Source organism: Hypanus sabinus, chromosome 16, assembly GCF_030144855.1.
Source record: "Hypanus sabinus isolate sHypSab1 chromosome 16, sHypSab1.hap1, whole genome shotgun sequence".
In the NCBI taxonomy this organism is placed as follows: Eukaryota; Metazoa; Chordata; class Chondrichthyes; order Myliobatiformes; family Dasyatidae; genus Hypanus; species Hypanus sabinus.
Window position 1 is genome coordinate 49965176 of NC_082721.1, and position 12187 is coordinate 49977362.

A 12187-nucleotide genomic window follows, 5' to 3' on the forward strand; every position below is an offset into this window, starting at 1 on the left:
AAATACATTGTATTAATATTGATAGTCAATAATATAATAGAGGATACCAGAAGTTTTTTTGAATATATGAAGAGTAAAGGAGAGGTGAGAGTGGTTATCAGGGTGTTGAAAAATATCACTGGAGAGGTAGTAATAGGGACAAAGAAGTAACGGGAGAACTCATTAAATATTTTGTGCCTGTCTTTACCGTAGAAGACTCCAGCAGTATGCCAGAAATTCAAGAGTGTCAGGGGGCAGAAGCGAGTGTATTTGTTATTACTAAAGGGAAGATGCTTGGGAAGCTGAAAGGTCTGAAGGGTAGATACGTCACCAGGACTACACCCCAGGGTTCTGAAAGAGGTAGCTGAAGAGACTGTGGAGGCATTAGTAGTGATATTTAAAGAATGGTTCCAGATTACTGGAAAATTGCAAATGTCACTCCACCTTCTAAGGGAGGCAAAAGGCAAGAAATTATAGGCCTGTTACCTTGACTTCAATAATTGATAAGATATTGGAGTCCACTATTAAGGTTGATGTTTCAAGGTATTTGGAGGCACATGATAAAATAGGCCAAATTCAGCATGGCTTCCTTTAGAGGAAATCATGCCAGACAAATCTGTTGGAATTCTTTGAGGAAATAACAGGGAAGATGGACAAAGGAGAGTCAGTGAATGTTATTTACCTGTATTTTCAGAAGGTCTTTGGCAAGGTGCCTTACACGAGGCTGCTAGATATGATAAGAGCTCACATTATTACCAGAAAGATACTTGCATAGATAGAAGCACCACACACAAAATGCTGGAAGAGCTCAGCAGGCCAGGCAGCATCTATGGAAAAGAGTCAACAGTTGACATTTCAGATTGAGACCTTTCATCAGGACTGGAGGAAAAAATATGAAAAATTAGAGTAAGAAGGTGGGGGAAGGGGAGGAAGAAATACAAGGTAGTAGGTGATAGGTGAAACCAGGGGTGGGAGAGGAGTGAATTAAAGGGATGAAGTAGAAAGCTCTGAAGTCAATTGGTGAAAGAGATAAAGGGCTGGAGAAGGGGGGAATATGATAGAGGACAAAAGGCCATGGAAGAAAGGGAAGGGGAAGGAGCATCAGAGGTGGTGATGGGTAGGTAAGGAGATAAAGTGAAAGAGTGAAATTGGGGAATGGTGAAGAAGAGGGGGGAAGCCAATTACCATAAGCTCAAGAAATCGATGTTCATGGCATTAGGTTGGAGGTTGCTCAGAGGGGAATATAAGGTGTTGATCCTCCAACCTGAGTGTAGCCTCATCGTCCATGGCCTTCTGTCCTCTCCTATCAGATTTACCCCTTCTCCAGCCCTTCATCTCTTTCACCAATCGATTTCCTAGATTTGAACTTCACCCTTCCCACCCTCATGCTCCCCCCCTCCCGCTGGTTCACTTAACACCTATTAGCTTGATTTTCTTCCTCCCCTCATCCCAACTCCTTACTCTGAATTTTTATCTGTTTTCTCCAGTCTTGATGAAGGGTCTCAGCTGGAAATGTCAACTGTATTCTTTTCCGTAGGTGCTGCCTGTGCCCGGCCTGCTGAGTTCCTCCAGCATTTTGTGTGTGTTGCTTGGATTTCTAGAATCCGCACTTTTCTCTTGGTTTAGCATGGAAGAAGATTAGGTGTCTTGCAGGAATCAAAGAGTGGGAACAAAGGTAGCCTTTTCCGGTTAGCTGACAGGGACTAATGGTATTCAGTGTTAAGACCACTTCTTTGCATAGAAATATAGAAAACCTACACCGCAATACAGGCCCTTCAGCCCATAAAGTTTTGCCGAACATGTCCCTACCTTAGAAATTACTAGGCTTACCTATAGCCCTCTATTTTACTAAGCTTCACGTACCTATCTAAAAGTCTCTTAAAAGACCCTATCGTATTCGCCTCCACCACTGTTGCCAGCAGCTCATTCCACGCACTCACCACTCTGAGTAAAAAGAAATTACCCCTGACATCTCCTTTGTACCTACTCCCCAGCACCTTAAACCTGTGTCCTCTTGTGGCAACCATTTCAGCCCTGGAGAAGAAGCCTGTGACTAACCACATAATCAATGCCTCTCATCTTATACACCTCTATCAGGTCACCTCTCATCCTCAACCTATTCTCATAAGGCATGCTTCCCAATCCAGGCAACATCCTTGTAAATCTCCTCTACATGTACCCTTTCTATGGCTTCCACATCCTTCCTGTAGTGAGGTGACCAGAACTGAGCACAGTACTGTACTCCAAGTGGGGTCTGACCAGGGTCCTATATAGCTGCAACATTACCTCTCGGCTCCTAAATTCATTTCCACAATTGATGAAGGCCAATACACTGTACGCCTTCTTAACCACAGAGTCAACCTGCGCAGCTGCTTTGAGCATCCTATGGACTTGGACCCCAAGATCCCTCTGATCCTCCACACTGCTAAAAGTCTTACCATTAATACTATATTCTGCCATCATATTTGATCTACCAAGAAGAACCATGTTACATGTCAATGATTTGGATGATGGAATTGATGATTTTGTGGCCAAGTTTGTAGATGGTATGAAAACAGGTGAAAAGATAATTAGTGTTGAGGAAGGAGGGAGTATGCAGAAGGACTTGGATAGATTTGGAGAACTGGGCAAAGGGGTGGCAGATGGAATATAGTGTAGAGAAGTTTTTGGTCATGTACTTTGGTAGTAGAAGTAAAGGTGTAGACTATTTTATAAATGGAGGAAATATTCAGAAATCAGAGGTGCAAAGGGACTTGGGAGTCCTTGTGCAGGATTCCGTGAAGGTTAACTTGCAGGTTGCTTTGGTGGTAAAGAAGGCAAAAGCAATATTAGCATTCATTTCAAGAGGACTAGAATATAAAAGCAAGAATGTAATGCTGAGGCTTTATAAGGCATTGGTCAAACTGCAATTGGAGTATTGTTAGCATTTTGGGCTCTTTATCCAGAAAGGATGTGCTGGCATCGGAGAGGAGATTTCTAAGAATGATTACCAGGGATGAAAGGTTAGTAGATGAGCGTTTGATGGCTCTTGGCCAGTACTCACTGGAATTTAGAAAAATGAGTGGGAAATCTCATTGAAATATATTGAAAAGCCTAGATAGAGTGAATTAGAGAGAATATTTCCTATATTGGTGAAGTCCAGGACCAGACAGCATAGTGTCAGAATAGTAGGACATCCCTTTGGAACAGAGATGAGGAGGAATTTCTTTAGCTAGATGTGGTGAATTTGTGGAATTTATTATTGCCCCAAATGGCTGTTGAGGCCAAGTCATTGGGTATATTTAAAACAGAAATTGATACATTATTGATTAGTAAGGGGGAAAAGGCAAGAGAATAGGGGTGAGAGAGGTAATTAATTAGCCACGATGGAATAGCAGAGCAGACTCAAGGGGCTGAATTGCCCAATTCTCCTCCTACGTCTTAACTGTATAAGGTTGTCCAAAAGCAACTTGAAGACCAACTACTACAGAATTATTTTATTTAAGTTGTCTAAAAACATTCAGATATTGCATATTATAAACATACATTTGTAGATCAATGTTATTCATAAATTTACAAAGTGGCGATCCTTGTTAGGAGTACTAGTTATACAGGAAAATTGAATATGGTGGGGTGAAGGTTGGTGGTGAGTGAATGATTACACTGTGGTATATATTTGTTGGAGTTGAGGTTATTATGGGAGCCCTTGGGCTTCAGAGTTTAAGGTGCTTGTGGAATTAGCCTGAGGAAGTGAATGTTGGTTCAAATGCTGGTGATATTCCACTTTTGTAGACCGTTTACAAGTTCCTTAACAATGCATATTTTGCGTAATTCTAGATTCCAACAGTTGTGGAGGATTTTAGGTTTTACAACAGTGTTTAGAAGGTGATCTAAGTGGAAGAACTTCTGTGCGAGATTATTGTACGGGCCAGTCAGTGGGTTGGATTTGGCAATATTAAAACAGCTCCTTCTCCACTGCCAAACCTTGCAACTATTTCTGGCATAGTGCTGTTAGAAGATGAAAGGTGTTTGAAAAGAGTTAAATTTCAGAGATGAAATGAGATCAAAGCAGCACTTGATGAAATGTGGTATCAAGGAGCCTGGTAAAACTAGTTTGTGGGCATTAAGAAGAAAACATTTCAATGATTGGAGTCAATACCTTTTCCAAAGGAAAATGGTTGTGATAAACACATTTTTATAGTTTAATATTCCATAGGAAGTCATTCAGCCCATCAATTCATTGCCAGCTGTCAGATAATTACTATCAATGTTATTTTCCCCATCTGCAAAGATTTCTCATTTGCCCATCCTTCTCCTACCAAACCTGATTCTCCTTCCACCCATCTACAGTAAGGGTCATTTACAGTAGCCACTCAACCTACCAGCGCAGCTTTGGGATGGGGGAAGGGTAGAGAAAAATGTGCAAACTCCATGCACCTACCACCTGAGAGCAAAGAACAAACTTGGTTAGATGGAGCTCTGAGGCGGCAGCTTTAACTGCTACATCAGAATACCATCCTTGCTACTACACTGTAGTAACGTACTTTGACAACTGTCTGCGCCTTTGTGCTGTAAGGCTGAAAATTGGCAGGTACTATTCACCCCACAGAAGTGCACACAGTGACCAACTCTGACAGGCAAGAAACTAACTGGCTACCCTTAACATTCAATATATTTCCTAATTTCTCATCGTTTACATTTGACCAGAAACAGAACTGCAACTAGTGGAGCTCTTATCCTGTGACATTCCAAGCCTGTCTATCATTTTTTAAAGAGCAAGATAAAAGCATGATGATTGAGTGAAGCTCAAATACTCAATAATATGACTGCCAGGATAAAGCAAACCACTTCTTCTTACAATATCCACCACTAAACATTCTTCCTCTTCATCACAGTTGGTGTGTACCAGCTGCAAATGACACTGCAATTACTCATCTTGTGTTTTCTATCAGCATCCTGATTTTCCCCTCAGTTCTCACCTGCCCCCCACCAAACCTATGACAAGTTGGAGGAGAGTTTGCAGGTTTATGGGAATTCCCTCACCTGTAGCTTTCCCTCAATGTCACATAGTATCTTGACTTGGAAGTATATCATCAGTCCTTTGTCATCACCTGATCTTAATCCAGAAGCTCAGTAGCATTGTAGTAGTGTATTTACCAACAGTTCAAGAAAGTAGATCCCTACCACCTTCTCAAGGCCATTTAGGGAATGGGAAAGTGGATAATAACTAAAAGAAACCTTTCACTGTATATATTAATTTTCAATAGAAATCTTTTTATAACTGTTTCCTATCATTGTATCCTGATTAAATTACATTGTACTCTGACTTTAAAGTATTTGCTATAGTTCTTATGTGCCACTAAATTACAATTAAATTTGTATGTAAAGGTTTCATTTTGCACGTAGTCTATGCCCCCATGTCTGAAACCCAGAATATTATTGATCATTTTCTTAACCACATTGAACATTGTATTTGTTTTCTTCAGATATTCAATTCTGTTGAAGGCAAAGGAACTTAATTTGAGTCATAGAATACTCTGCACAGCTCATTATATTGTGTGTTAAACAGGAGTCAAGATGAATTTCAACCTGCTTCCCATTTCAAATAATTTCTACCAGTATGTATTGATTCACATTTAACTATATCAAATTAATCTACCATTTTTTGCCTATTATCCTGTCACCTTTCACGTGCCTTTTCATTGGTTGTGAAACACTTGTACAATTGTGAATTATGCTCAATATTCTTGACTTATCAAATCTACACCAAAAATCAGTGCCTAGTTATTACCCCTGAAATCCTTAACTTTAAATTTGGAATGAAAAGTTACTACAGCTTTGGAACCCCTTATCTGAAAATCCAAAAACCTCTGAAATTTGATTTTTTTTTTGAGTAATGACATGATGCCACAAAGGAAAATTCCACAAGGCACTGAGAAGGTTCCTTGGCAATGCACATGTGTCTGCGTACCACAGACAGTTCTGAGAAGTGACCTCGTATATCCTGAGGGGGGCCATGTTGGTGCCGGTTTGTTTTCAGCAGTTATTGTAGCCAGACCTTTGTGTATCAGTCACAGTGATTACCATTATTAAAAATGTTATATAAAACTATACTCAGGATTTATGTATGAGCTGTATATGTAATATAAATGAATTTTGTGTTTCATCTTGGATCCCATCCCCAAATTATCTCATTATATAGATGCAAATATTTCAAAATCTTAAAAAATCCAAAACACCTCCAGCCCCAAGCATTTCAACGTATATCAGTAATAGTGACCATGAATCTATCAGATAGTCATTTTGAAAAATGAGATTATTTTACTTATTTTAGGCTAGGAAATTTGCCATCTGACTTACGTGATGTTTTATATCTGTCTCTGAAATTGATACTTTGTTCCTTGTTAGAGATGGCCAATAAATAATAAATGCTACCAACATCATGTAATGAAGGAATAAAGCATCTTTGCCATTCTGAACACACCCAATTACTTGTATTTTCCATCAATCAGCAAATATTCTTTTCATGGTGCCTTGTTACATTCATAGTTATAGGGTAGGGGACCAGACAACATCTTGACTGTGGTGCTGAAAGACTGAAACAGCCACATCTCAATTCTAAACTGTTTCAACACTAGCATCTAAACATTGATGAACAAAATTGCCCAGAAAAGTTCAATCTGCAAAAGACAGGATGGATCTGATCCAGCTAGTTATTGTTCCTTAGGTGAGTATGAAAGCAGTACAAATGTATTAGAAGTTTTATCAAACAACACTTGTTTACCAATAATCTGCTCACCAAAAGCTTAGTCTGGATTTTACCAGGACCACTCAACTCCAGATCTGATTTCCTGAAGCAAGGTGGGAGTGGTTGCAACAGGGAACTCTAGTAAAATTAAAGTAATGGGAATCATTGTAGGTTAGGGTTAGGGAAGGCTTTCAACCACTGAGATTTTTCCAGTTCTGCACAGTCCTTGGTCTAGGTAAAAACCCTTAAAAAATAAGCTACTGAAAAAGTTGTTGATTATAAATTGGTCAAACTGGCCTCCTTTTTGACTCCTTCATTTTACTTGTAGTCTGTCCTGAGAAACTATCCAAGGAGCCATCTAAGATTGCCTTCTCCACCCAGTGTTGGCTCCCCACAGCTGAGTCTGTCTCCAAGAATGAAATTTGTAAAACGTATCCCAATGTCTTCAACTGAACAAAGTGAGATTAAATCTCTGGATGAGCTCTTTACCGAGCCTTCTGCTGCTGAGGATGTCAGAAGCCTTGACAGTGAGACCTCTGATGGTGAGTATCTAATTGAATCCTGAATTGAGTTGAGCAAAAACATTACAATTGGATACCTTTTTAAGGAATCCACTATTCATGCTCTTGTTATTGCTGATCTCCACTTTATATCTATGCATAATCATGTAACAATAATACAGTTCCATTGAAAATTGTAGCAACAGGAAGGTATCATTTGGTCCAACAAATGAATCCAACCAGAAAATGGCTTCTCTCCATGTTCACACAATTATTCTTTCTTAAATTATTTAGTTGTTAGTCATAGAACAATACAGCACAGAGATAGGCCCTTTGCCCCATTCAGTCTGTGCTGATCCATTAATCTGCATAGATCCTTCGACCTGCACCCAGACCATAGCCTCCCATCCATGTACCCGTCACATGTTGAAAATTGGGCTTGCATCCACCACTTGCGTTGGCAGCTCATTCCCCACTCTCCCTATCCTCAAGTGAAGAAGTCTCCCCTCACGTTCCCCTTAAATGTTTTACCTTTCACCACAGACCCATGACCCCTAGTTGTAGTCTCACCCAACCTCAGTGGAAAAAATCTGCATTTACCTTATCTATACCCCTCATAATTTTGTATACCTCTATCAAGCCTCCCCTCAATCTTCTATATTCTAGGGAATAAAGTCCTAACCTATATAACCTTTCCCTGTAATTCGGGTCCTCAAGACCTAGCAACATCTTTGTAATTTTTTTCTGCACTTTCAGTTTTATTTACATTGTTTTTGAAGGTACATGACCAAAACTGCATACAATACTTGAAAATAGGCTTCAACAACATCTTGTACAATTTCAACATAACATCCCAACTCCTGTACTCAACACATTGATTTATGAAAGCCAATGTGCCAAAACCTTTTTTTAGAATCTATCTACATGTGATGCCACCTTCAAGGAATTATGGATCTGTGTTCCCAGACCTTCTGTTCTACTGCTCATCGTGCAAGACCTATCCTGGGTTGGTCCTCCCATAGTGGAACACCTCACACTGGTCTATATTAAATTTGCAGATGAGTTGTTTGAACTCATCTCAGGCTGATAAATTTAGAGTCATAGAACACTGCAACGTAGAAACAGACCCCTTGGCCCATCTTTCGTTCCTCTGCACACCTTGTAGCACATCAGTTGACAACCTTAACATTTCTTTAGGATTTGTCTGTTTTTTTAATATATATAAGCTGAATTGCTAGCTCAAAACTCAACCCAGCACGGATGAAAATCATGCAAGGAGCCAGCTGGATTTTGACCCGGGATCACTCGCCTTGAAGTCTGGTGCAGATGCCCCTATAACTCCGGCTACTTGGCCCATCTAGTTGGAGCCAAACTGTTAATTTGCCTAGTCCTGAAAACCTGCACCCAGACTATTCCCCTCCTGACAATGTATTTATCCAAATTTCTCTTCAGTGTTGAAATCAAACCTTCATCCACCACTTCCACTCATTCCACACGCTCACCACTCTCTGAGTGAAGATGGTCCCTCTCATGTTCTCCTTAAATATTTCACCTTTCATCCCCTAGTTCTAGTCTCCCTCAAACTCAGTGGAAAAAGCCTGCTTACATTTACCCTGTATATCCACAATCAGTTTGCTGGAGTCCTGCTCAGCCATGCCATTGACTGTTTCCCATTCTCTGGACCTAGCAGAAGCATGTTTACATGAACGTGTATGCTTGCACTTCCATCCCATATTTGGAATGATGTGAGTGTTCTCATTTCTTGCCGAAGCATGATCCAACCAGTTACCTTCCACCAACACACTTATTTATCTGGCTGAAATTGCTCTCACGTTGAACAACATTTCCTTTAATTTGGGCTACTTGGAAGCCCATGATAAAATAGGCTGAAGACAGCATGGGTTCCTTAGGGGGAAATTTTACCTAACTGAAATGTTGGAATTCTTTTTAAGGAAATGATATGTAGAATAGACAAAGGTGAGTCAGTGAATGTTGTTTACTTGCATTTTCAGAAGGCCTTTGACAAGGCGCATGCATGCAGTGAGTAAATACGATAAGAGCCCATGGTATTACAATAAGGTTACTAGCATTGGCTGACTGGCTGGAGGCAAAGAATGGGAATACAGGAGGTCTTTTCTGATTGGCTGCTGGTGACTAGTGGCGTTCCCCAGGGATTAGTGTTAGGACCACTCTTTTCAACTATTTGGATGATGGAATTGATGGTTTTGTGGCCAAGTTTGCAGACAGTACAAAGATAGGTGGAGGGTCAGATAGTGTTGAGGAAGCGGGGAGTCTGCATAAGGACTTTGATAAATTGGGGGAATGGACAAGGAAGTAGTAGATGGAATATGCATAGGGAAGTGCATGGTCATGCACTTTGGCAGAAGGAATAATGACATTGACTCTGCACCATGTGCTGCCATGGCTTCACATGACCCCATACCCCACAGGCAATGTTCCCTCTAATTTTTAGTAGTCAGTGTGCGCAAAAATCTTACGTTGTGCTAATTTTTTTCCCGCGACAATAGTAGGTGCGCACTGAATGCACACATGGCACAGTTTGTGTAGGTTTACAAAATATTTGACATAAAACTGCACAGAATAACAACAAAATAACATACATATTTAAGTCACTCAGTCATTTTTCTCTCCCTGTCTTTGGCATTTACCCATTATTTGTGAACTTTATCTATCTGGACTATTATCTAGACTAGTGGTCGCCAACCCATCGATCGCGATCGACTGGTCGATCTTTGAGACTTTCCCAGTAGATCCCGGAAAAAAAAAAAAGAAAAATAAATACACAAATACTGTTGAGAGATTGTTTCCGGGTTGCAGGGTTTTATTTCCGTTCTCTCTGGCCAGTGTGCATGCATGTAGCTCCCCTGCCACACACTACACAGTGTAATTCAATGGTCCCCAACCACCGGGCCATGAGGAAACAATATGAGTCAACTACACTTTTCCTCATTCCCTGTCATGCCTACTGTTGAACTTGAACGCACGCAAGGTCATCAGTCACCTAAACGCAGTGACACCCTCGTGCCAGTGTTCACCTGACGCAGCCGGCGAGAACTGCTGATGCTACTGGCCTGGAGCACGAACAGATGAGTGCCACCTCTAAACCTGTTCACTGCACCGAATGTTCGTGGGGAAGCTGGTGCTAAAATATTTGCAGACGACCTAATTCAGGCTCAAGGTTTTGTAAGTATCAGAGCAGGTACCGCGCTGTGATCTACTAAAACAAACTTTTGTCGGCCAATAGATCCTACAAGGGGGGAAGGGGGCCTGTCACACTGCTCGCTCGGTTGGTCGCTTTGTCTGGACTGTGACCGCCGCGGCCCCGGCACGGGAACCTCTCCAGCCCTGACCTTGTCCTGTCACCCCACCTGCGACCACCTGGCCAAGGCGTCTAGTGGCGGGCTTGCGGAGGCTGCAGTTCAGGCCCGGAGGCTGTCTAATGAAGCAATGAAGCCCTCAAAACAGCTTCAGTATCTTGAGTCCAAGCACCCTGTATTTAAAGACAAACACGTTGAGATTTTTCAGCGGAAAAAAACGTGAGCAAGCGGGACAGAAACTAAGTGCCGAGAGCCGCGAAAAAATTGCGGAATAGACTAGACATAAGGTACCTGTATCGGTGTATTCCGGTCGTGTTTAACACCAACCACACGCCCCGCCACCGTCGGCCAGTCCGCAAGAATATTGTCAATATTAAACAGGTCCGTGGTGCAGAAAAGGGTGGGTATCCCTGGTGTTTATACATTATTTCTACTTCCGGGCTGTGTGGTTTTACTTCCGGTCTTTTCTTCCCCGGTGCACATGCATGTAACTAGTCGATCTTGCCTTTCACAGACCGAGGTAGGGGATCTTGGGCTTAAAAAGGTTGGTGACCACTAATCTAGTCTATCTATCTAGACTAATAGAACTTCCATCCAATTGATAGCTTTTGATTCTCATTAACATATTCAAATGACATTCACCTAAATGGTTTCTCTGCTTGTTTTTGAGTTGATTCATTCGGCTAAAGCCTCTCTCACAGTCTGCACTAGACGCAAGAAAGGTTCCCCCAATGTCCATCAACTGTGCAAGGTTGCAAAACTGTTCATTTTGAAGTGCAAATGCCACCATTTGAGCAAAGTTTGAAATCAGTCTGGATTTAATTTTTTCTTACATGGAAAATTTGAAGTCATTAAACTGTCTAATTATTACAGTATTTTTAGCTAGAAAATCCTATGATATTTTAGACATAAAGCATTAACTTGTTCATTGCCAAATGTGAAGTTTACCATATGAACACCGTCCACCAAAAATGGCTGCCACCATGATGCAGCTGTACAAACCGGAACAGGAAAGGTGAGGTGGCGTGCATTATGGTATTTGAAACATTTAGCTAAAAAATTATTTTCAATGTGTAATTATTAATTACTACATTATTTTAGGTAACTAACCTTTTGTACGCACATTAATTTCCTTTGTGCACTGGTTGAAAAATGTGTGTGCGCGCAAACACGTGCACAGCTTAGAGGGAACATAGCCCACAGGTGCTGCTCAACCCACTGAATTCATTCAGCAGATTGTTTGTTGCTCTACAACTGAAGATATTATTCCAGTAGCTGTGCTATTTTTGTAATATACATCAGTAGTTTAAATACAGTATGCTTTCTAACTTATTCTTTGTCTTTTTCAGAATTCAAACTAAATATTTTGACTCTGGAGGATTTGATTCCAGCTGTAGAACAGAAAAGTACAAAAATATCACCAACTTTGAAGGTGACTTCTTTGAACATTTTTATTATTCCTAGGCAGGAGATTGGGGCTGAGAGGGAAATGGATCAGCCATGATGAAATAGTGGAGCAGACTTGATGGGTCAAATGGCCTAAATCTGCTCTGAAGTTGCAGGAGGCAAGTAGCTGGGTGACTGTCAGGAGAAATGGAAATGTGATTAGGCAGCTAGCGCAGAGCACACTTCAAAAATAAGTA

General features: G+C 41.0%; 1 protein-coding gene across 1 annotated transcript in view; it reads left to right on the top strand.

Moving 5' to 3' along the window:
• The window catches only part of c16h19orf44 (chromosome 16 C19orf44 homolog), a 44045-nt gene that overhangs the window by 20696 nt on the left and 11162 nt on the right, over positions 1-12187 (top strand). Inside the window, exons 4-5 of the mRNA XM_059991709.1 lie at positions 7035-7248; positions 11894-11976. Of these exons, the coding sequence (XP_059847692.1) occupies positions 7035-7248; positions 11894-11976 (297 nt within the window). The remainder of the gene's footprint in view (positions 1-7034; positions 7249-11893; positions 11977-12187) is intronic.